The sequence below is a fragment of the Miniopterus natalensis genome, chromosome 7, assembly GCF_054644295.1.
Source record: "Miniopterus natalensis isolate mMinNat1 chromosome 7, mMinNat1.hap1, whole genome shotgun sequence".
NCBI lineage: Eukaryota > Metazoa > Chordata > Mammalia > Chiroptera > Miniopteridae > Miniopterus > Miniopterus natalensis.
Window position 1 is genome coordinate 36,404,419 of NC_142087.1, and position 25,701 is coordinate 36,430,119.

The 25,701-nt window shown below is 41.2% G+C and overlaps 1 protein-coding gene across 1 annotated transcript; it reads right to left on the reverse strand.

Moving 5' to 3' along the window:
* Nucleotides 1–380: 380 nt before the first annotated feature.
* NAPG (NSF attachment protein gamma) lies at nucleotides 381–19,092 on the reverse strand. The gene is made up of 12 exons (XM_016208930.2): nucleotides 18,941–19,092; nucleotides 16,835–16,902; nucleotides 14,629–14,713; nucleotides 13,894–13,911; nucleotides 13,207–13,237; nucleotides 9,655–9,764; nucleotides 9,473–9,539; nucleotides 9,108–9,178; nucleotides 6,359–6,437; nucleotides 4,427–4,506; nucleotides 3,736–3,865; nucleotides 381–2,664 (listed from the first exon to the last, which is right to left on the reverse strand). Exons 1-12 carry the CDS (start codon nucleotides 18,994–18,996, stop codon nucleotides 2,521–2,523), a joined length of 939 nt encoding a protein of 312 aa, XP_016064416.1. The 5' UTR covers nucleotides 18,997–19,092; the 3' UTR covers nucleotides 381–2,520.
* Nucleotides 19,093–25,701: the final 6,609 nt, after the last annotated feature.

A 25,701-nucleotide genomic window follows, 5' to 3' on the forward strand; every position in this document is an offset into this window, starting at 1 on the left:
TAATTAAGGTGCCAACTATGCTTAAATGCAAAACAATGCCATTTCACATTAGTTTTCTTAACTCCCTAATCATGTATTTTTACCTCACTTAACTCAATGAAAGAATTACTTCTTTTGGAAGATGTATTAAAAGTCATCCATCTCACCAAATAGCAGACAGTACAGTATTATATAGAGTAACTGGATAATCAGTATCTTAAAAAGCCCAAGTAGTTTAAAGTAACTCCCAAAGGAACTAAACTCCCACAAAACAGAATATACAACTTAATAAACAAATACTGTTCTTGTAAAATATAGCTGGAATCATAAATGAGAATGTGTCCTTGGAAAAAAGGAAATAAACAAGCAAAGCAAAATGAATGACAAAAAGAATAATCATATTTACATAGTTTCAGATTTTATTTTCATAATTATCTTATCATTGAAGAAATTATCTGCATTTCCATAACAACACATTTAATATCCTACTCATCAAAGAGCTGGACAAAAATAGGTATAAAGCACAAAATACCATACTCTGCATATATACAAATAAATCAATATATTACATATATTTTGTGGGCTGGCTGCACTTACAGTATAACAGAACATTGAACATCAGATGCTGAGCATATTCATGCAGACTTCCACTTTGGTAAAAGTAATGACATGAGTTCTGGAAAACAACTTTTCCTTTTGTAAACACACGTTTTCCACTCTATTCTCTGAAAATAAAGACATATAAGTGGAAAAATTAAATGCATAAATGTGGAAGCAATGCTTTTTACTGGACACCATACAGAACAGCCCTGAAATCCACAAGTCCTGTGTATTAGTTCTTACGTGTGGGCAGGGAGGTTGTGCTTATTTTAACATTAACCTTTTAATGTTAAGACCCACTTGCACTGCGGCTACAGAATGCACTGAATCGTTCCTCATTTTTGCTTAATATCTACGAAAAGAGTAAAAGGGAAAAAAAAATTTTCCAAGGCTGTACGGATAATATGGTCTATAAACAAATAGTGTAAAATATCTTTTAAGTGCTGCCAGGGCTGTTTGAAGGTTGCTAATTAGCTCAAATGAGCATTAATATAAGACTCTGGAAGCTTCTCACTGGACCTAAAGGGTACAACGATAGGAAATTTGAAATGTTGGCATCATTAAATACAATGGCCTAAATATAGTTTTACTGAGATTGTTCAAAATTAATCTCCAAACAATTACTGAAAATTAGCTGATACTCACTGAACTATGCAAGCAACTTAAGGAATCAAAACATCAAATTTATTAGTGTTTTGAATCAGACCTTCAATAGAGATTTCTATCCTAACATCCCCCCACCCCAGGCACACAAATGTCTAAGGTCTCCCACAGAACCAACCATGACCAAAACCACTCGTGACCATCCACCACAGTATTTTCAGGAAGTCTAGTAAAACTGAGCACATTGCACCTGCGCCAGGTAGGGCTCTAAGGGGAGAGACAGGCCATGAACGAACAAGAAACCACTCTGGGTAGCATCTGCCTGCAGAATGCACACTGCTGGTGTTTGGAGCCTCTTTCAAATTAATAGACTGGGAGATGGATCTAAGCCACACAGGTTGAAAGAGGAATGCTTCTAAACCTTTCAAGGTAACAAAATATTGGCAGCATAGTACCTTAAATATAAGTACTTCAAACACAATCCTCCCATTTCAGGTAAATTTTTGTGGTATACAGTATTTCCCATGTCACGTTACTGTCCTGTTACAACTCTAAATTATTTAGGAGGAAAAAATGTGTATATAAATTGGTGTGGAAACTACCTCTTTACTAGAAGGCATAAGAAGGTCCACATTAGCGCCCACTGAATCAAGAACAAAGCAGGTTTGGAGACAGTCACTATGTGGTTTTTTGGTGGGACAAATACCCATATTTCAGAGAGACTGAAGACATTTACAGAATCACTTTCACATGCAACCTTCAGAACTTTCACACTTACATATAAGACTTTAAATCATCCTTTATTGGTTTAAATAATATTATAAGGCTCAAAATAGCTTCCTGTTCCAATTTCACCTCTGAACAAAGATTTAATTTAAATGTAGCTAATATTATGGGAAATAAATTTCCTTTTCAAAACATAACAAAACAAATATTTAAAATATTATTTTGTTTAACCAGTAAACTTTAATTTTAGCAGCAATTGTTAAATAAAATGCAAAGAAAATTCTCTAACAAATTACAAGAAAAAGAATATGCCTATTGTCCTTTTCGTTTTGTTTAGAACAAATCTGTCTTAGAATATGGCTTGCAAACTTTAAAATCAATTGTATTAAAATGTGACAGTACTTTTTTCTATTAATTCCTCCTGGTGTCTTTGGAAAGAAAGAAAAACGCTTCACAGGCAGTGGGTACAATGAGTGATTTGGGGGAAATGGGAACTACAAAATCTGTCTTTATTAGCATTCAAAGCCATGACTGAAATGAGTTTGGGTGCCCTTAGACATGTCCCAAGGCCATGAATGGCACAGGGGGATGCTTCCCTTCTTTCTGCAAAGCCTAGCACAGCCCTCCTGCATATTCATCTTCCTCTTCCTCTGCAGTGGGCGCAGCGGTGCCTTCGGGCTTGGCCTGCGGTGCTGCGGCAGCTTTCTTCTTGATTCCCCCTCCTGGGACCACCAAGCTCAGGCCCAGCTTAGCATACTGTCAACGAAAAAGCATGTTCTCAAAAAGCTGCACAGTTAGAATCTCCGTACATGATCTCCCAACAAAAGGCAGAACCTAACTTTCTACCTCATGAAAACCAACACTACCACTTAGATGGAAAAACCACCACAACAAAACTCAGCACTGCTCTGCCCTCAGATGGCTTATGACCATGTGACAGGTGCACCAACTAGCAAAAATGTCAATTCTATTCCACACTTAGGAATATGAGGTAACTGGTACACAAGGAGTTAAGTAATACTCAGAGTGCCTACGAGATAAAGATCTATTGAGTAAATGAAGAGTGTAAGCTAGGGACAAATTTTTAAAAAATATATGTGAATTTACAAAAGCTATCAAGAATTTATTGAGAGAAAAAAAATGGTTCCTCTATATACATTGTGATAGAAAAACTGAAGATCTTAAGCTGATCTGATACCATAAGACTAAAGTTGCAAAACACAATCAAATGAACTGGTGCTCATAAATCTGCTAAAAAGGGAAATCTGAAAGAAGAGGAACCCACGGTCACAGCTCACTTTTCATATATGGCACCACGAGGCTGCTTTCAGAACACAGCCCATTCTACTCATCACGACAGGCTGGCAAGACAGGGACCAGCTGCTCACTTCTCCAGACCAGTTAACTGAGGCTTGCAGACAGTTACTAACTAATAACCTGCATCACAGTCCTCACAGAAGTGGAATTCCAACAAGTCGATGAGTGACAAAGCCACTACATGATGGGTCTCTTTCAGACAGTGAGCCAGGAGAAACTTAAAAAACTAAGCAACCTATAGAGGCCAACAAATGAAAGTGAAAAATGAGGCTGAATTTAAAACTATATATACGGTTGATACGCTAGGTGGATAAATAACTGGCTATAAACCTCCATGGCTGACACTCAAACAATCCAAATGTATAATGAAATTCAGTGCAAATGCTAAGTTCCCTCTTGAGAAGTATCTGTAGGTACAAGTAGAGAGAGAAAAATCTCAAAGTCCATAAGAGAGAGAGAAGCCATTTCCATTCAAGAGGAAAAAGGAAAGCCAACCAAGAGGCCACTTACATCATTGTCCATGTACTTGAAGAGGGGCGAGTTGCAGACCTCGGACACTTGGTCTTGGTCTTGCTGGTCATACCCTTCAAGAAGCTGTTCCAGGGCAGCGCAGTCTTCGCTCCCATTAAACCCTGGAATGCTACAGCAAGCACAAGCCACACAGCTCCACCTGTTCCTTCTCAACCAGGGTGAGTCTGCCCCCCAGCAGAGGTTTGGCAACATCTGGAGATGTTTTTAATTGTGACAAGTGGGCAGAGGTCAGGGATGAGGCTAGACATCCTATGATGCATAGGACAGCCTGGTAACAAAGAACTGCACAGCCCAAAATGTCAACAGTGCCCAGACTGAGACTGCTCATTTTAAACACCTGACAGGAAAATCCCTTATTCAGGTCTTCCAGTAACACAGGTTCTAAGAACTTTTCTTTTTTTGTTGTTCTTTTTTTCTTAGAAGGCAAATATAACAAAATCATTCAAATCACTAACTTCCATGGAAGTCCCCAGGAGGAAAACACAAAAAAGAACATAACTTGTAAAACTGTTGTAAAAGCTGAAATAGTAGTCAAGTGCTTCTGTTACTATAAAATTTATTTTTTTAAAAGCTAACCAGTTTCACAACCAGGATTATTTTTCTAAGCACTAATCTCAAATGAATAGAAACATTAACATTGTGAGTCTGGACAGTACAGTCAGCGTCTTACCTGTAGCTCTCCCTGACGCATCTTTCTGCAGCCACATAGTCATTTCTGTGGAGATGAACTAAGACTTGAGCGATTGTTTTCTAAAACAAAAGAGGTGATTATGGTCCAAATTTTTATCTACTTAATAAAGTCAATTTCCTGACATCTGGAATTTAACTTCGGGAGTTCTGGTTTCATACAGAATGATTTCTAAATTCTGCAGTAATTTCCACAGGACATCTGAGGAAAAATATACTGAAACAGGACATCTCAAATGCTAATGTGCACACAAACTACCCAGGGGTCTTGTTAAAATGACGACTCAGTCTGTGGGCCCAAAGAAAGCCTGAGATCCTGCTGTTTCTAACAAGCTCCCAGGTGGACACTGCTAGTCTGAGGACCACACTTAGAGTAACAAAGCCTTGGAACACCACCACACATTTTAAAGAAAATTTCTTTTAAATACCTATATAGATTTAATTTTGAAAAGAGAATTAAAGGGGGGCATAACTCTACAATTATACTTTTTATTCTTAAAGAGATACTAAGAAAAAATAGAACGAAAACTTTAGATAACAGAAACATGACACTATAAGTCAAGAAAAATATTAGTAAGATCAAAGGTGTGACTGATAGTTTACTGGCAAAATAGCTCTTCAATCTTTTATGTCTATTTTTCAGATAACTTTTATTAATCTATCTTCAAGTTCCCTGAATTTTCTCATGTCCAGTGTGATAATAAGCCCATCTAGTATTTCATTTCACATACTGCTTTTTTGGTTCTAATATTCTCATTTAGTTGATTTTTATAGTTCCTATTTAAAAAAATCTGTCCTCTATTCATTCACCTGTTTACCTTTGCCTCACTCAAAATTATGAAAGCTGCTTCAAAGTCCTGATCTGATCATTCTAACACCCAAGTCATCTCTGTTGGCCTGTTATCTTTTCCCTTGACAACTGGTCCTATTTGCCTGGTTCTTCCTATCGTCAATAGTTTGGAACTGCACCCTGGACACTGTGAATGTTGCGCTGCATAGACTCTCCTATAATTCTCAGGAGAGGTGGATGTTTCCAGCAGGCAATTCCCCGCCAGGCTCAGACTGCATGCTTTGTCTGCTTCTGGTGCACAGTGGCTCTAACCTTCGTTCAGTCCCTCTGCTCTGCTGCTTGGGCTCTGCCCCATGCGTGATCCTGGCAAGGGCGCTATGAGCCCTGGACAGTGGTTTAATGCTACTGCAGTTCTCCAAGCCTATGCTCTGCCTCTGGGTCTGTCCCGCACAGGCACAGCTGGACAGTAAACTCAAGACCTGTGTGGCCTGCGCGCACGCGCGCACACACACACACACTCAGGGGATTCCCTATTCCAGCTCCCCTTTCCAGGGTTTTCTCCTTGCTCTCTTAGCTCATCTTCCCAGTTCCTCTGGCCAGAGACCAGGTTTTACCTGCCTGACCACCACCACACACTAGGACTTCCCCCGAGGGCAAAGCCAAGGAAGGAACAACGAGGAAAACAATGGGCCCCTCCCCAGTTCCTCTGCTTAGAAAGATGAGATAGAGGGGTCCTTTAGGAGTTTTAGCTGCTGGAGCCTCTGCGGCCCAGCTCCAGGACTGGGGCTTCTCTTAAGTCAAAGCCACAAGAGGAAATAGGAAAAAATCCTGGAAACCTGCTCCCAATCATATTGGTTGCTTCTCCAAGTGTTTACTCCCCTCCTTCGATCTGCTCTATTTACTTTTCAAAGTAATTGCTTTTTGTATTTTGTCTGAAGTTTTAGTTGTAATCAATAGGAGGGAGGCTGCAGTAGACTTACTCCATCTTGGCCAAAAATAGAGGCCCAGAAAGCATTATTTTAACAAATGCACAAACATCGATGGAATCTGGTTACAGGTACATATTTATAACAATATGGAAAATTATCTAATGTAAAGTCAAAAATAAGCACTTTTAAAATATACCTTATAACAAGTTGGATAATTCTCAATTTCCTTATAAATATTTTTTTCTTTCTGAATAGAGAGTGCCGCTTCATCAAACCTAAAGATAAAAACAAAGAAATGTCAAACAAACTAGGTCTAAATGATCTATGGCAGAGATCATTCTTGTAATGTATTTGATATTATAGTTTTTAGAGAAATAAAGAAGGTAACAGCATTTTAGCATCTGTTCCATAGCCCATGTTTCCATGAGCTCTGCTCATATGGCTTATCTTTTAAATGCTCAACCTACCCTTATAAGCATCAAGCAGACAGACAAAGCAAGAGAACTTAGATAGGTTACTTCACATGGAGAGTTTTAAGTCTGGTAAGGATCATTCAATAATCAGTATCTATCAAATTCAATAAACTGCTTTATGGATGTTTATGAAATGCATGAGACAGCCCTCCATTTACTCATCCCAGACTTCTTTCCTTCCATGGCAAGGCCACCCAGATGCCCAGAGAGCATGGCCTCCCACTGAGGATCACCTCTCCCACTCTGTCCTCACTGTCCCACTCAGCGCAGCCTTGGTGAGCCCTAACAGTGCCCAGTGCCGAAAAGGGTAGCAGAGGAGGGCAGGCAGGTTGAGGCTAGAGAAGTCCTTCCTGCCACCTCTGATTCTCAACATTCACTTTTTCTGTCTACTCTCCCATTTTCCTTTCCTTCTAGCCCAGACAGCAGAATGAAAGGGAAGGGATCACCAAAAATCTTTGCTGATCCTCCAAGGCCCTACCCTTGCTTGCCTCCCCAACCCAAATCCCATCAAACCCTAATCAGATCGCCTCCCAGTAAAGCTGTGATAAAGCGGTTGCCAAAAGTAGGTTTACAGTTGTATGTGAAACAGTTTATTCTAGTATTATTACTTATTTGTTAATTGTTGTATTTTTTATTTGTGTTATTTGTCACATTATTATTGTTATTATTTCGTATCCTTATTTATGATGTTTTTCAGGTAATGAAGACGTAATTTAACCTACTTTTGCCCAAGTCTGTACTCCTAATTCCAGGACTCCCTTACTAACATCTAACTTGTGCCTGGATGAATTTCAGTCTTCACTATTTCTCTCATCCCAACAGCCAAAAGGAGCAAGCAGTCTGCACTGTTATGATACAGAGGGAGAAAGGTGTTGCTATGACTCAAATTAAAAGTACAAAAATGTTATACAATATTTTCCTGTGTCAGTCATTACTTCTAAAAAATATCTGCATACAAAAATACACACAGTGGCTTGGTTTAACTCACATTATAAATTCGAATTTTTGTGGGCCGTGCCCTGTCAACTTACTGTCTCATAAAATAAGACTCATTAGAGAAATGCATTCTGAATTTCTAAAGCTCAACGTGCTAAATTGTGGGAACAAAGTTGGTTATAAGCTGGGCATGGTAGCAGAATTCTAAGATTGTCCCCCAAGATTCTGGCTCCTCATATACACTCCCTGTAACAAACCTCCCCTTGAATGTGTGCAAGGCTTCTGAATATGATGGGATACCATTCCTGTGAGGATACTACACAACTGACTTTGAATGAATCAATGAAAGCCTGGATGGGCCTGACCTAATCAATGAGCCCTTGAAAGGTTAGAGATTGGGTGTCATGAGTTAGAATCCAGGTACTACCTTTCAGTTCAGCTATTCTGTAACAGCCTGAAACCACCACTACAAGCAGCTTTGTTTCTGCAGGAAACCCTTCCTGAGATTAAACTTAATTAAACCACTGATTATTAGTTGGAAATTGCCAGAATTAGCATTTCAGTTAACTTCTAGGAAGGCAAGATTACTAAGATAAAGGTAATGACCCAAGGCTGACTTAGAAGTTAAATTTTGCTTCATGGTTTAATACAAAGTCCTAATTTAAAACCAAAATAAAAATGTTGTTTAGACCCCCCAAAAAACCCCGAAACACCTAAATCAATCAATGATAAAAGGACTTATAAAGTTGTATATTTAAATGAGAACATTTAATAGTTATTAATTCTGTATTAATTTATTCTGATGTATGAATGAAGAAAAAGCTTTAATTCAGTCTCAGGGATCAACAGATTCTTCAGTCATTTCTTTTTTGATTCTGTAACAAAATATATCTTGGGTCTTTCCTGTCACTGGATAGCTAGAGGCAAATTTCAATTAAGATATGTACCTTCAGACTTACAGTCTTCTAAGGGTTTATCTTAAATGTTATTAAACGAGATCTCAGGAAACAGAATTTTATGAATGACAAATTGCTTATTAAAGCTTAAGTTGAGGTAATGTAAAAAACAAAGAAAAATCCATTAGGAATTCTAGGTTTCTGGGGTCCAGCTATTTGTCATATAAAGGATAAAAAACTAAATACTTTATTGAATGACACTATTTGGCTATCAAAAAGCTGTCCATTTACATTTTTAGGGCATTTTGTTACTTATACCTATGTAGATATTTCTCCTCAAAAAACAAGAGACATTATAATCTAACTAAATACCAGATCAAGAAAACTCTCTCATGCTGCTGAGCCAACAGAAGTACAATGCATGATACTTTTTGAGATTACACTTTAGAAAAATAGCAGATCTTTTAATATTTAACTCAATGTTCCATCTTACAAACATCAATATTTCTACTGGGTCACCTGGTATGTCTATGGCTTACACCAAAAAGATTAACAAGCTGTTCCCAAAATTACTGAACAGTTCCAAACATGAACTAACAGTATACGTGGACATACATGAACACAGTTTTGGAAAACTTACCTGCGTCCTCGTACTAGCAGCCTGGAGGCTTTTCCTAGTAATTCAACTGCCTGTCGTAAACGTTCCTCATTCTAAAGGAATCAAACAAAAGAGAGTGTTGGCTGCTTTATTGAAGGAATCTTTTTTTCCTCCAATAATTACCTAATAAAAAAGTAATGGCACTCAATATGGGGAAGAGCGGGTGGTGCTGGGAGGGTGACACCAAAGCTGCTTGTCCATTTAACTATTAACAGAGAAAAATAGAGTTCAGCTCTGAGCACAGAAAAGTTTTAAAAAGTAGCCACTGCATTTCTCTGTTTTCCTACATATTATGAATCTAAACACTCTAAGTATACTTAAAGAAAAAAAATAAAATTCAAACTTACTTCAAAGACATTAGCTGTCTGTTGGTACAACTGTACAGCCTTTTCTGGATTTACATTTTCTATAAGTCTAAATCAGACAAGAAAATTTGACTTGTGTGAGAAATAGAATACTTGTTTTTCAAAGGACTTTATTAAAACAAAAAGATAATAACCTCTATGCAGAGACTGTTCCATACACTCACTTTCCAGCTCGCTCCAAGGCCATGGCTGCTGTGTCAGGGGTGCCATTCTCGAGATACATCATGCTGGCTTTCTCAATCAGCTGAACAGCCTGTGGTAGTTGTTGCATCTCCTTTAGGCAAAGGACAGAACACAGATCAGTAAATGCATCAATTTAAGAAATACAAAGTTAATCTAAAATTCAGTGATTTTATCCCTGCTTCATGAAAGTAAATGACTCAAATCTTATACAAGAAAATATACTTAAAATGAAATTGCCTACACATGGTTACTCTCCCCATCAAGCTTCATTTAGCCAAACCAAGTATGTATCGGTTAATTTCTACACAGAATTCATCATCACTTCACAGAATTTCAGGGAAACTATACCAAGAGTACAAATCAAAACAGTTGCTCTTTACTGTTTTGCAAGCATTCAAAGTTCTTTCAACGGCCTAGACGGCGTGGCTCAGCAATTGAGCATCAACCTATGATCCAGGAGATCAAGGCTTGATCCCCAGTGGGGGGCCTGCAGGACACAGCCAATCAATGATTCTCTCTCACTCTCTCCCCCTCTCCTTTCCTCTCTCTGAAATCAATAAAGATATATATTTAAAAAAAAAAAAAACACAAAATTAATCTGAACGTTTACTGAGTCCCTACTATACACAGGCCTATGCCAAAGGTTGCAAACTGGCAGCCCAAGGGCTGCATCTTACTCCCAAGTGCGCCTTGTTTGAACCGTTCAGTATTTTTAATCAGATACTTTCACAAAAGTTTTATGACTCCCTATTTTTTTAAAAATATGAAAAGCTATGGCATCAGCAGCCTTGCACTCCTGCATGGCGATGAGCAGCACTGTCCTGGTGGAGGTATACCACCTCCCGTAGCCTCAATTCTCCCCATTTCCTACTGCCCTGCACACCAGGCCCACCTCCTTCATTTCAGTCACTCCCCTATGCCCTGTTCATCTGAGTTTGCCACCATCTCCCATGCTGAATGCGATCAATGGGTGACTGACTCTATGTCTTACCATTACACCATTAAGTTCCAACATCCTGTGGACCTCATATCTAATATCTCCCTATCAAAACTTTTTTAAAAACTAAAAAATTCATTGAAAAGCTCAATATAAAGTACATAGGTGTTATTTACTTAGGATTGACGTGTTGTATCTTAAAGTAGGCTCCATGCTGACAAATCCTGGGTTGTTTTCAAACCTGCCTATTCAGTTCCTCACTACTTGGACAATGTTTTTTCAGGATACAAAGCTTAGTCTCATTCTTAGACTTCAAAATATAACTTTTTTATTATTTAGCTACGAAGATAAATAAGACAGACTGAAAGATACTACAAAAAATAAGTTGCTACTGAACTCAAGTGGAAAGATATCAGTTAATATGACCTCAACCCTCAATGAAAAGAATCTTTTTTGTTATAGAAATCAAAGGTCAAGGAAAGAATCAAGTGTCTATGGTATATGTTGAAGGATATTTGGTAGGAAGGGAAGGGAAAGGTTAAGTCTAACAAAATCTATTTCACCCACTTTCATCCTAAGGGTTACTTAGGTTTTTACAGAGTATTTCTCCCCTGATTCACTTATCCATTAATTAAATAAATCTATATTGAGAATCTACAATATATAAAATATTAAAGGGATTAAAGAAATATATCACAGGGTACTATCCTTCATGAGTCTTACCCTCACAGATAACACATAGAGAGCAGTAGCTACATGGAAGGGAAATATGAAATACCATCTAACTTATGTGTTTAAAAATTAAGTACCTTTTCTGCTTTTGCATCAAATAAGCATGGCTATGAGTAGCGGAGGCCTAACCACAACACTGACACCTCTCCATAAAAAAAGGATGGGCTGCCTACTTAAAAGTTAGACTGTTTTATACTCACCGCGTTCTTCTAGTATGGCAAAATCACAAAGAACAAAATTTAAATACACCTATTTTCAGTGGCTTGTGTGCCTTAGTCACCTTATCACTTCTTTGGAGCAAACAGGATATGAAATCACAACAGTGGTAAAATGGCAGAACCAGAGGCTGAGCCAACAAATTCCTATGTCTTCTTCCCCTGTGCAAACTGTCCTTCCTAAGCCTTGTTGGGGGATGAATGTGAAGGTTTGTATGACAAATGGTGGGAATTTTATCCCTCAGAACAAACTGTGGACCCATAGCACGGGACTCCTAATGGTGCCAAGACTGTTCAAAGGCATTTAACTTAAATACAAGAGAATGCCAGAAAGTATTTTCTTTTGTCTTTTCCCCATCCATAGGTTTATTTTTCCTTCATTTGAGACCGTGCCTTTCAAATCCTCAAATTAAACAGATACTGGAGAAAAGGAAATGATTTCTGCTAATAACCTTTGAAAACTAAAGCCTTAGCACAGCTGTTAGAACATAAACGGAGGCTGTGAAAATTATGTATTAGTGTTCTAGCATTTCTGTATCAAGACAGTGTATCCTAATAACAGGCACAAAGTACACCGAGATATCATGAGGTACCTTGGCATTTCCTAGTCTCAAGGGAACCTATTTCTCCATTTCTTTATGACAGAATTAAAATTCCTGGGTCAAAGGCAATGAAAACTCTTAAAACCCTTAAAAGTATTTTTTTTTAATGATATTAGAAAATCTTCCTGAAAATGTTAAATATAAAAAGATACAAAACTGCATGTAGAACATTATCTGTTTTCTATGTATATGAAAATGTACATGTGAAAATAACTAGAAAGAAAACTAAAGATGTTAATAGCAATTACTAACATTCTTGAATTGTTTCAGAGTTTCTAAATGTTCTATAATGTGACCATGTGCTCACTTAAAAAAGAAATCAGTAAATTAAGATTATAGAAGTTGTAAAAATTAAAAAACAAAGCTCTTAAAACAAGGCTTTATACAAATAATTTAAAACAACTTTTTACCATATTAGAGAACATAAAAATGAGAAGGAAAACGTTAGGTTTCAATGGCCACTGGCATACTCTGAGAGTCAGTGTCATAAAGCAGTATGCTCTGTTTCACAACAGGATATTAATTCCCAACCTGTTTTTAAGAAGCAGAAATATAAAAAGCGGCACAGCCCACTAGTAAAAATATTCCATTCAAGAAGAATCAAAGTTAAATAGCAACAGCTTAAGTCTTTGGTTCTCTTCAATGCCAACTGGTTACTTATAAAACAAGCAAAAATCTCTCTTTTCTATCACACAAGGGTAGTGAAGTATATATACTTGCAAATTTTTACTACATTAAAATGTTCTAAATTTCTCAAAAGTAGGGAAACCTCCCACATAGCTCTTTGTTTAGCGATACACTCTCCCGGGTACAAAGCTTAGAGCCTTGGGGTTCCCAGATCCCTCTAATACGTTCTCTCTTAAATTTCACTTTTAAAACTTCCTATCTTATGACAAACACAATGGGCCCTATAGGTCCAATTAGTATTGCTTTGGACAACATCTCTCGTCTTATAAGGAGACTTTTCAACTTTAACGTAAATTTACTTCAATACCATGCAGTTAATTCATTTTACTTATATAACAGTTGTGACAAAACATCACTGACCTTCAGCATCATGCCAGCTTGCTCATAAGCTCTGCAAAGAGAATATAATTTCCTGGATGAGACCTTAAAGAAATGAGGAGAAACTTTCTACTACAGCTACGGGAAGTTATTCCACTTTTAACTGGCCCAGGCACTACATTTTACTTTAGGCTTGTATTAGCACACAGCATATATTTTCTTTTTATTTTCATGGGCAATAATGCCTTAGAAACATCAGGCATCTGAGCTGAAGGTATTTTATTTTGCAGATGCAAAATTAAGTATGATTCAGAAAGGTCAAATGAGAGTCTATTTGACAAGCCTAAATCCAAGTTTTGAAACAAATAAGTACTCTCCAAATGAGCAGGAGAAAGCTTCCTATTTTTCTCCATAGGCACTATTATCTATCAAGAAAGAGGGAAACAAGAGATTCTAACATACTTGGTTTTTCATAGGTTACTGAACAAAATGGTCCTAAAAGTATCAAGGTGAATTTAATTGAAACACTATATATCTTAGGAGAGCTCAGGTTTTAAGGTTCAGGTGAACTCTGAAACAAATGGAAATGATTTTTATTTAAATCAATACAAAAGAAGTCACTATTTACAAATTTATAATTTAGATAAAATTTACTGACCCATGGAAAAACATCAACATTTAAAACAATAATCTGCAAACACATGAAAATGTGGGAGAATCTTTACTTACTTGGCAGCATGAAAAAGACTGAATGGATGTAATAAAGTCAAAATTAAGGAAAAAAAGAAAATCAAACATTTCTAAGTATTTACTATTTAAAAGACAAAGGTAACTAGATCACTGCCTTAGTTTTGATCCAAAAGGCAAATCCTGCATTTTATGCCTGCTGATGCCTCTTAAAACTACATAATTCACAAGAACACCACATAGATTTTAAACTAGGTCCATTATGCATTAATCTGAAGAGTTTTACTAAAATGCAAGGTTATTATAACCATAACATTAGCAAGTGAGACAAAAATAAACATTTTTCAGTATAAGTTTTAAAAAACTTCAGGAAAATTTATTGTTTTGAACTACTTATAAACCTTGTTTCAAATACCCGAGAAAGACTATATTTAAAAAATTCATATAGCAGTTTATACATCTCCAATACCTGTGCTACCTTTTCATTGTTCGGTGTCTGTCTACAGATTTTCATCACTTCATCCCAAGTAAAATCATCATCAAGCAAAGTGAGAAAAGGCAGAAATAAACTCTCAAATGTAGCTCTGCAAAGCAGTAAGGACCTTATGATCATAAGTCTCTATAAATGCCCCTTCAGAGTTTAAATATGCAGAATTTTTCTAATCATTTTCTAATTTAATAGCATTGTACTCCATGCGTAGCAAACTTATAAGAGAAAATATGCCTTTGTCAAAATCATTGAATTGTTAAGTCCTTTTTAAAGGCTGAAAAAGATACGCCCTGTTATTCTCATGGGCAACAGCTTCTCTCAGGCAGGCATCTTTTGCTTGCTCAAACTGTTTGGCATTTTTAAAAGCAAGAGCTGAAATAAAACAACAGAAAGACTTTCCATTTCCATCACTTAAAAAATTTCAAATGAATCATTACCAAAATCTGCATCATGTGTAAAGTATTAGAAAATACATATACTTATTTTAATCAAATACTTAGGAAGTTCAAAAAACTATAAAGTATTACTTTTTCTAAAGCAATTTTCTTACCACTTTTTTGATGATAAATAACTTAGAATATTTTCTAAAGTTTGGTTGCTTTTTTTAATTGCAAACTATTCGCTACAAATCAGTGCTACTTCCACTCAACATGAAGAAGTCTTTCTAACACCAACATCTAAGCTTTGAGAACCTAAGTTCTCATCAGTCAAACCAATGTTCCCAAATAACAGGCACTGTCACAAAAAACAGTACCTTACTTCACCAGTTTTACATTTAATAATAATAATAACCAGTGCTTTAGATATAGCTTACTCCATCTTTTAAATTATTTAAAAATAAAGATCAACAAACACATTAAATGTTTTTATAATAAGCCCTCCTCTTTGGCACAATATTTAAATAAACTTCTAAAAAATTAAAAATGGAGTTTTCAAAAATAAATGCATTTTGCACTGTTTAGGTTTCTGTGAAAAAAAAATACCTCAATATCCAAAACGTTAAAACACATTGCTCACTGTTGTTAAATGTCATCATCAGAACAAAACAATGAGAACTGGCCCTAATATATGATGCTACAGATTTGGTAAACTTACCAAAGGTTGCTTACAAATATGTAAAAAGGATACAACTTTAAGAAAAAAGTTATTTGTTAAAAATGCACTCTTAAAATTCTCTTTAATAAAATATTGAAAATAAACTACTGAAACTATTCCATATTTATTCTACTGATTTAAACTTATTTTGCATAAACCTTGGAGAAAATAAACAAAGACTGTTTTAATGGGAAAATATGACCTGAAATATTTTTGAAAGCAGCTCATGGTCTCAGATGCATATACAACAAATCTATGTCAGATTTCCCTCATGGAAATTTGGAAAATGTTGTGCCCTCTCATTACAAAAGCTTCTTGTACAAGGTGCTCATAAAATCCATATGAAGTTTAAACTTTTAATAATTTCCCCTTTAAATATGATATATAAATATCAGACCCCAGCCGGGCGTGGCTCAGCGGTTGAGTGTCAACCTAGGATTCAGGCAATCAGGGTTCAATTCCTGGTCAGGGCACATGCCCGGATTGCGGGCTCGATCAATGACTCTCTCATCATTGATGTTTCTCTCTCTCTCTCTCCCTCTCCTTTCCTCTCTCTGAAATCAATAAAGATATATTAAATATCAGAGAATTTACTCGGGGTTTAAATAAAAGTGCTAAAGACTCATTTGTTGTAATTTCTTTTATTATCTAGAAAGTAACACTTATTGTTCTTATCAGTTTCAATTTATCCGATTTCTTTTTTCTTTGGTGATATGCTAGGAGAGTAATCAGGGTTTTCACTGAAACACAACTGTAAAATGTATTCAGGGTACTTCAAACTGCACTATGCTTTATATCCAGAATAATCATGAATATCCTGAAAGCTACATTTCCATAATTTAAAATGCTAAATTTTTAGTAAAGCCCGTCTGCTGCATATTTCAGATCACTTTTATCTTACATACAAATATATTCTAATTTTTATGTAGCTGAACACTCATGAACGTTTATCATTGTATCTCAAACTGAAGCTCATAAGAAAAAACAACAACACGTGCCAAATACATGATTTTAGATCTTCTTACAATAAGGCTAATTTTTAAAAAATTAACACACAAAAATTCAATAATAGGAAGTGTAATAAAAGAATATGGCAAAACTCCTAAAAATATTATGCAACTGACTAAAGTTTAAGAATATATAAACAACGTTAAAATCCTGCAGCCAAATTCTGCCAATTCCACTCATCTCTGCTGTCACGAGAGGCAGGTATACGGAGATCTCTGACTCACATTTGAAAATAGTGAGTGTAAAAAACGCAAGGCCTTGGGGAGGTGGTTGTTGTTATTTAACTATTAGAATCTTACAGGAAGCACTGAGTAAATACTATGCTGAGAGGAAGTTACCAGCCTGCTTTAAGATTGCACATTGGAGTTACTGGGCTATAGTCACACATACCTGCTTTTCCATATTCAGAAGCAGCACTGTCATAATCTGGCTTCCACTTTAAAAAACCAGTTTTCAGGCTAAAAATGAAAGAAAGACATATATCTTAGAAGTTATCAAACATATTTATAAGTCAGAACTCTGCCTGTCATGACTTCATGGGTCATTAAAAAATAGGAGGAGGAACCATCAGGTAACAAGTCCCCATCTGGACAACCTCCATCCAACCTTATTTACAATTTAATACATCCTCATCATTTTACCTCTCACTGCCATAGACATGGTTTTTCTCCTTTTGAAATGCCTGTATAATTCCAACTATAGCAGAGATTCTCAGTGCATGGTCCCTAGGCCAGCTGGAAATGTGCTAGGAAAGTAAATTGTTGAGACCAATCCGAGACCCACCCCAGACCCACAGGACCAAACAGGAAACTCTGGGGTGGCAGCAAAAACCCAGGGTGTAACAAGCCCTGAGGCACATTAAAGTTTGAAGCCCTCTAAAGCGCATCATCAAGTAAGCCTTTGGATTGCTGAGGTTTGAAGCTCAGGAGAGGCTAGAGAGATTAAATGAGGAGTCATCAGCATATGCCACACCAAAGGCCCAGCTAAGATCCTATAGGGAGACCTTAGAGACAGGGCAGAATACAAACATTCAGAGGAACAACAGAGGTAGTTGCCAAAAAAGGCTGCAAATTAGCCACCAGTGAACAGGAAAAATAACCAGATAGACAAGGATGTTATGGAAACAGATGCAGCTTTCAAAGATCACTACTGGCTTCTCAGATGCCAGACCAAAGGACAATCAATTTTGAGTACTTGCCTTACTTGCTCTTTCTGCAATACTTTATTTTCTTGCTTTGATTTAAAATAACTTCATATTTCCAGTTTAAATTAACATAGTGACTATCAAGTTTGGGTGTGCATAAGAACTGCTAAATAAACACCATCTTAGATCCTGAATTTAATTCAATTAGCTTATATATATATAACAACGTTAGCTTCAAAGGTTACCTGAGAGATGAGGAATCCCTTTGGGCCCTCAGAAGTACACCATTTTGAGACAGCTGTGTGAACTGCCCAGAGGCTCTGACTTTAAAGGAACATTTTTCTGCCAATTGTTTATTTAATAATTGTATTTATGTATATACTGGTATAAGATGCAGATTTATAATGCAATTTTTAAAGCTCACCAAGAATATTTTTGCTCAGAAAAATCCTTAATTTGTAGCCTGTCCACTCTAATCCACAAAATTGAGGAAGTATGCAATCAAACAAAAATTTAACCCTCCACGCCAATCAAAAGACTCATGACGTTCTGTATATTTTACCAGAATTTTTAAAATTCCACCAAAAATAAGGTATAATCACCCAATTGTCTAAGGGGCTACACATGAAAGGGCTAGAGATTTAAAAATATAGCAAAGCATCCCCAGTCAACTAAGCATCTCTAATTCGGAAGCGAGAAGGCACTTTAATGGCTATACCTGTTTTGACTATTTTTGTCAAAAGACTCAATAAAAAAATTCTGTTGAGGCCAAAAGTTTAATCATTTTCCATAGGACCAAAGCCCACAAAACCAGGAAGAGTATAGAGACACATGACAAGGGGCCACCCAGAAATTTTCAGGGTAAATGTGTAGCCCACTCCCCAACACAGGGGACTCTTTAAGAGCAGTAGTTCTCAACTGGGCGATTTCATCTTCCGCGAGGACAGTTTTAGTTGTCACAAACAGGGAGCGAGGAGAGGAATGCGGCTGATATCTAGAAGGTGCAGGCCAGGGATGCTGCGAAGCGCGCTGCAATGCACAGGGCGGCCCCCAACGCAGGGAGTCACCCGGCCCGGCGCCAGGTTCAGAAGCCCAGGTTACAGCAAAAGGAGGGGAACCTCCACACACCCCTCCCCAGAAAGGGCACCTGGACCACTCCCGGCGGCGAGCGGCGGGCTGGGGGGCAACCACGCTTCCCTCCCTGCAGCGGCCTGCGCCTCCGGCCCCCCGCAGGCCGCCGCCAACACCCCCCCCCCCGGGCCCTCCTTCCAACTCCCGGGCGCTAAGCCCGAACCAGAGAGGGGGCGGCCCCAGGGCCCACACAGAGGCGCAAACCAGAGTCTCTCACTCACTATTTCTCAGCTTTGGCGATGTGCTCCAGCCCCTCATTTATCTTCTGAGCCGCCATCTCCACGGCCCAGCCGCTGACGTAGAAGGAAAGAGCCCAGCTCCGCAGGCGTGGGAACGCGGAGGAGGAAGCCGCGACGCCGCGACGGCCCTGCGGCTACAGGGGCCGGCAGGGCTCAAACCTAGCGAGGCGAAGCCGGGGCGGACGCCCGTCGGCACGCGGGGCGGGCACGCACTGCGCAGGCGCACGGGCGGGCGGGCCCTTGGAGCGGCTGGGCCCGCGCCGGGCGGTGCTGCTGGAGGCGCTGCTCGGCCCTTCGTTCGTTCCTTCGTTCAACAAAGACGTACTGAGCGCTCCGGGCGCGGGGGGCACTGTTCTCAGCACCCGGGGAGCAGCAGGGACACAGCGGGCAGGAGCTGACCCGGCGCCCGCGGAGCCGTGCCTTCCCAGTCACGCGAAAGCGCGTTGTGTGTGTGCCATTTGTTCCAGAGCTAAAGGGTTCGCTTTTTCATTTTGCTTTTCCAGCGCCAGCTGCGCGGCAGTCAGTAAGCAGCCCCGGGCTCAGTCCTGCTGACTGTCAAATGAGCGCTGGGTCCACAGACCGCGGCGAGTGCTCTGCAGGAACCGCGGAGGCCGTGAGGGCGGCTCCGACCGCCTGCGGGAATCACGGCGACGCCGGGCTCCGTTCCTCCGGCGCGGCGACGTCGGCTCGCAGGGGCCGTCCTGCGGCGTCCACGCGGCGCCTCGCCCTCGAGCCGCACGGCTCAGCGGCCGCCGCGGGACTGGACCCCGGGCCTTACTGACTGATGCCTCCTCCAGGACGGACCCCGGGCCTTACTGACTGTAATACCTCCTCCAGGACTGGACCCGGGCCCTTACTGACCGATGCCTCCTCCAGGACTGGACCCCGGCCCTTACTGACCGATGCCTCCTCCAGGACTGGGCCCCGGCCCTTACTGACCGATGCCTCCTCCAGGACTGGACCCCAGGCCTTACTGACCGATGCCTCCTCCAGGACTGGACCCCGGCCCTTACTGACCGATGCCTCCTCCAGGACGGACCCCGGCCCCTACTGACCGATGCCTCCTCCAGGACTGGACCCCGGCCCTTACTGACCGATGCCTCCTCCAGGACGGACCCCGGGCCTTACTGACCGATGCCTCCTCCAGGACTGGACCCCGGGCCTTACTGACCGATGCCTCCTCCAGGACTGGACCCCGGCCCCTACTGACCGATGCCTCCTCCAGGACGGACCCCGGGCCTTACTGACTGATGCCTCCTCCAGGACGGACCCCGGCCCTTACTGACTGTAATACCTCCTCCAGGACTGGACCCCAGGCCTTACTGACTGATGCCTCCTCCAGGACTGGACCCTGGCCCTTACTGACTGATGCCTCCTCCAGGACTGGACCCCAGCCCTTACTGACTGATGCCCCCTCCAGGACTGGACCCCGGCCCTTACTGACTGTAATGCCTCCTCCAGGACTGGGCCCCGGCCCTTACTGACTGATGCCTCCTCCAGGACTGGACCCCGGCCCCAACTGACCGATGCCTCCTCCAGGACTGGACCCCGGGCCTTACTGACTGATGCCTCCTCCGCGGCGTCGGTCTCCAGCAGCCCGCCTCAGCTCCTCCTGCCGTCCCAGCTGCCTTTCCTGGCGCCAGCAATCCCTCGCGTCCCGCAGAACTCACCTTCTCCCCCCCTGATCGTATCCATACTCCCCTTCCCAGCACGAATGCCACGCGCCATCCTCTTAGCCTCTCTTGCATGGACCCTCAGCCTCCTGCCCCCTTCTCCCTTCTTGTCTGCAAAACCCCAGCTCTCCTCCTACGCTGGCGCTGGCGCTACTCTTGGGCAAGTGAAGTGGCTCGAGTAAAACAAACCAGCCTGATGTTAACGTTACTCATGTTTATGATGATAAACATCAGGGAGGCCTTTGGTGCTGCTGGGCAACGACACCACCTGCCGCAGGTCAGATCACTCACCCACTCTCCTGGATGGATGTAGGCACCCTCCTCAAGCTCCCAGTCTCCCGGCCTCCCGGCCTCCTGGCCTGCCTGCCACCTGCCTACTCCTACTTCTTGTTTAAATAAAAAGTAGCAATTAGAAGAGCTCTTCGGTTTGCCTCACCACCCCATCGACCAATTACTTGCATCTGTTCCAAATTGTTCTGCCTTTGCTCTGGTGTCAATGGTCGAACTGGCCTTGGCCCTGTCCCCCATCTCTCCTCACTTCCTTATTTAGTCTCATGGGTACAAGTACCACCCAAGCACGAGGCCGCCCATTCACCCCACTGTCCAGCCTGAGCTTCCTTGTATGAAGGACACAGCATTCCAAGAGGGTAAGAGTGGAAGTTACAGGGTCATAAGGCCTAGGCTCCCAGGACCTACATCACTTCTGCAAGTCCAGATTCAAGAGTTGGGAAAAATAGAGGAATTGCAAAACATTGTGGCTGTGACAACTTCCAGTCCAACATCGCTCTGGGATGACTGATTAAGTACAAGAGGACTGTTGCTGATGCCTTTATCAGCAAACAAAAAGCCTTACATTTTTAAGTGAAATTAAAGTTACTGACCAACCAGTGCCATCAACCTTTAAAACCATTGAAAGTGCCCAGATGTTTTTCTGAGGGATCTCCACCAAAAGCCTATATAGCCTTGTCGTCATTCTCACTTGTCCACATATTCATTTATTAAGTATTTCCTGTGCACAAGGCCCTGCAGCTACACACCCAGGTGTAGGGGAGAAAAAAACTCTCTCCCTCCACCCATCTTAGGTTCTCCAGCTGGGGCCTCATAAATTAGACTGGGAAAGACAGAGCAACAGGCAAAAAGCATATGCATTTATTTAATAAAAGTTTTATGTGACAACAGAGCCTTCATAAGGAAATGACCCACAAAAACAGTTAAACCTGAGTGTTTCTTATGCTGGGTTTGATGAAGAGTGAAAAGTTGTAAAAAATGTGATAAGACAAAGGGTCTGAGCTAAGTGTAGAATGTGGGGGAAACTGAGCAAGGCCTTTTTGTTGAGCTTCCCCTCAACATTCCTGTTTTCAAAGATAAGGATGTTCCTTTCCTTCAGATCTAAGGATAGCAACTCTCACATGAGGGTTGATGGAGTTTCAGGTCATGCTATCCCAAAATATGGCACGTTGGCATATTGAATATATTAAGCCGAAGAAGTTGGGGGGACGGGGGGACACAGCCGAATCCAGATCGCTCTGACCTTCGCCCACCTTCTCTCCTGAAGCAGGTCATAAGAAAGAAGCCTCCTTATCTTCAAAGACAAAGGGACCCCCAGAAGAGCCTGAACAAACAGGCCTTGCCAAGTTTCCCTCAGTTTGCTACACTTACCTCACACTCCTTCACCTACCATGCTCCTCCACAATTTTCCATTCTCCATCAAACCCAGCAGAAATGTGCTCAGCCCTCAGGTCTTCATTTCCTTATGAGGATCTAGGGTCACTTACAATGTATATTAAACCAACTTCTCTGCTTTTCTCCCATTAACCTTCAAACCCAGCCAGGGACCCTATGACCTGCTTCAGGGGACAAAGGTGAATTCAGAGATCTTCCTGCACTGCCATTTCTCAAATTTCTCAACTTAAAATTTTCTACATGCCAAGATGTCATATTTTGGGGAAATCTGTTCTGAAATCAGTCAGGACATAGCGCTCGCCCTCATGGAATTTGTTACCTATGAGGGGACACAAATATTAAACCTAATTTTATTTAAGCATCAACACAGAAAGAGTGAAAAAGAGAAAGCCAGGGTAGCTCCATGGTATTTAAGGGTTCTATGATCCCTAAAACCTTCGACCAGGGAAGTGTGTAAATGCTAAGTCACCTTCGTAGTGAAGGTGGCAAGAGGCGGGAGCGTGGGGATAATAAAGGGGTGACACAAATACCCCCACTCCCTCCCATCCCCTTTCTCTCCCTACAATCCAATGCAGCTAGGGGTCGAGTGGGAGGAATTTACACTGGGAAGCCAGCTTGGATGAGCTGAGAATAGAAAACTTGGACCAGATAAAAAAAGACTGAAAAGGGCAGTTTTTCAAACAAGACTTGATAGCATAATTCAAGCACTGCTGACCCATGAAAATAATTCTTGATATCACAGCAGCTACTACCAGAACCTAAGTCAAGGTTGTCTTCATGTCTTCAATCTATCTCCTGCTTCCTCCCCTCCTTCCAGGCCATCTCTCACGTCCTGTCCTGGGCCCCTCAGACACTTAATGTCTCCCCTCCTTCTGCTGGGTGTTGGTCCAAGTGACCCATCTGACCCCATACTTTCTTTATTCTAAGAATTCCAAGCTCCTGATGGAGCCAGCAGCTAATACCCTGATCCTGGGGTCCCTGGCAATTGTGAGACAAACGGCTCTTGAGCAGCTAGCATTTATTAGAAACTCTGCTAAGTGTACTATGTGCACCACCTTAGAAGCACTATTATTATCCCATTTCACATATGAGGACACTGAGGCTCAGAGAAGCTAAATGACTTGCCAAAGGTCTCACAACCTGTAAATGGAAAGGCAGGACTTGAACCCAAAACCACTTGACTCTGAATCTATACTTTAGCCATTATAATGGGCAAAAAAATGTTCTCTGTTCTGCAGTAGTTTGATAACAACTCACACAACAGCTCTGCTTAGCTCCATGGACCAAGGATAGATTTTCAAATGTTTTTAAAGAAAACAAAATATCACAGTGCACTTTACTATGTACAGTGCATTGTTACTATTTTGAAATTTCACTAATAATTGAAAAATTTAAATTGGGAGTTTACTATGTATGACTGAAATAAGTTACTAAATGGTTGAGAAGGAAAACATCCCTAACGGATGTAATAAGCATATTGTACTGAGAATGCCTTAGCTTCCCAGGCACCTTTAGGCGTTTGTTCGTCTTTGCCTGTGGCCTTGTAGTTCTCTCTACCAAACACACGGAGGCACCATGTGCACGTGGTATTACAGCCGCAAGCCGTCAAGCGAGCGCTATTTTGGATTACAGAGGCAGATTCTGGAAAATCCTTGCATTCATAACTGAATTTTCCACATAAAAGTGATACTTCTCACTATTTTGTACACAAAGGTAAACATCGTTTCCCAGGAGTTCAGTGTACAGTAAAAACTAGAAAGATCTGCTCATTAATATATTTAGTAACAGGTTTATTTTACATCCATTTAAACCAACATGATTGTTTTGGTGCATATCACCTTTAAGAAGAAAGAGAGAAGACATAGAACTTACTCTGCCAGTTATCTCCTAGAGAACGTTGAAGCCAACGTACTAAACTGGCTTAGTGGTATCCTACAATATATTTTATTAGACAACTTAAAGATAAATGTTCTCTTTTTAAAACTATATCCTACAGATACACCTCAGCAAAGGACTTTAGTCTAAAATTGTAATAATTAAATTTTATTGCCAGGGGAATATATTCATGTAGTTACATTTTGTGTAAATACAAATTATGCAAATTTTAAATAATACAAAATAAAATATTAACAACGCCCGACTTTATCAGTGAGATTTTAAAAATAACATGCATTTCCACATTAAACGTTCCTCAAGAACTGCACAATTTGGAGCTGTCAGGAATAAAGGTTTGTGGACTGGGCTTGTACGACTCCCTCCCGAGGCCTTCATTCGACAAATACTGACGCAGTGGCTTCTCCAAAGCAGACACCCTTCCAGGCTCGGGGTGCAGCCGTGAGCAGAACAGACGGAGCTCCTGCCCGGTGCTCGCGGAGCCGGTAGGCTCGGGCAGGAAGGGTGCGGGTGGGGAGTGGGAGACAAGGGGAAATAAGTCAGCCTGGATGGGGGGCCAGGTGGCACCCACGCTTCAGGGGAAGTACAGCAGGAGGAGGAGCTGGGACAGTGCAGTTGTGAGGGTGGGGCAGCTACCTCACTGGGCAGGTGACAACTGAATGGAGAGCTGCAGAAGTGATGGCCTGGGCCACGGGCCGTGTGGACAAGGAGCGTGGCTGGTGAGGCGTAGCGTACGCTGGCCGGCAGAGTGGGCCTGGCCTGTCCCAGAGCGCGCAGGGGGCCAGCGAGGACACGGTGGGCGGACGCCTCAGCCAGGGAGCCAGCACACACATCCTTTCAAGACCAGGCTCAGGCAAAGTTTGGATTATGTTTGAAAAGCTTCAGGAACACATCTCTTACTTAAGCGCAACTTCCTTCTACTTGTGGTTAGAAACTAGCACGTGTTAACACAGAGGCTAGGAAAGTGCTCACAGCCTGATAGGGAGCTGACACTAGAACGGGTGTCAGGCCCACAAAATACATCAGGACAGCAAAAGCAGCTACAGGAAAGCTTTGTCAAGATTCTCGTGCAGCTGAGGAGACAGAAGGGCAACGCTATGGCAGGACACATGCTAGAGGAGACACATAGACGAGCCAGAGAGCAAGGGCGGCGGAGATAACGCGGCGGGGCTCTGGAGGCCTGGGCGGAGCCTGCCCGGGCGCCTGGCCCTGCCGCCCCGCCGCCGGCCGCTGCGCGGAGCCCTGGGCCCGCAGCGGGGCGTTGGGGGCTCGGGCTCAGGCCTGCAGTCTCCAGCAAGGAAGGGATTAGTGCTGCTCACATTTGACAAGCGACTTTCCAGATTTGGAAAAAAGGGAGGGGAAAAACAACCCTCTTCTCCTCAGCCCCCAACAAAATCGGAGATGAAAGAAGACAGTTTTAGCCTGGCAAGTAAGAAAATAAACAAGTGCTTGAAATGGGTAAGTTTTTCTCGTTTAAATTTGTTTCTGCAATAG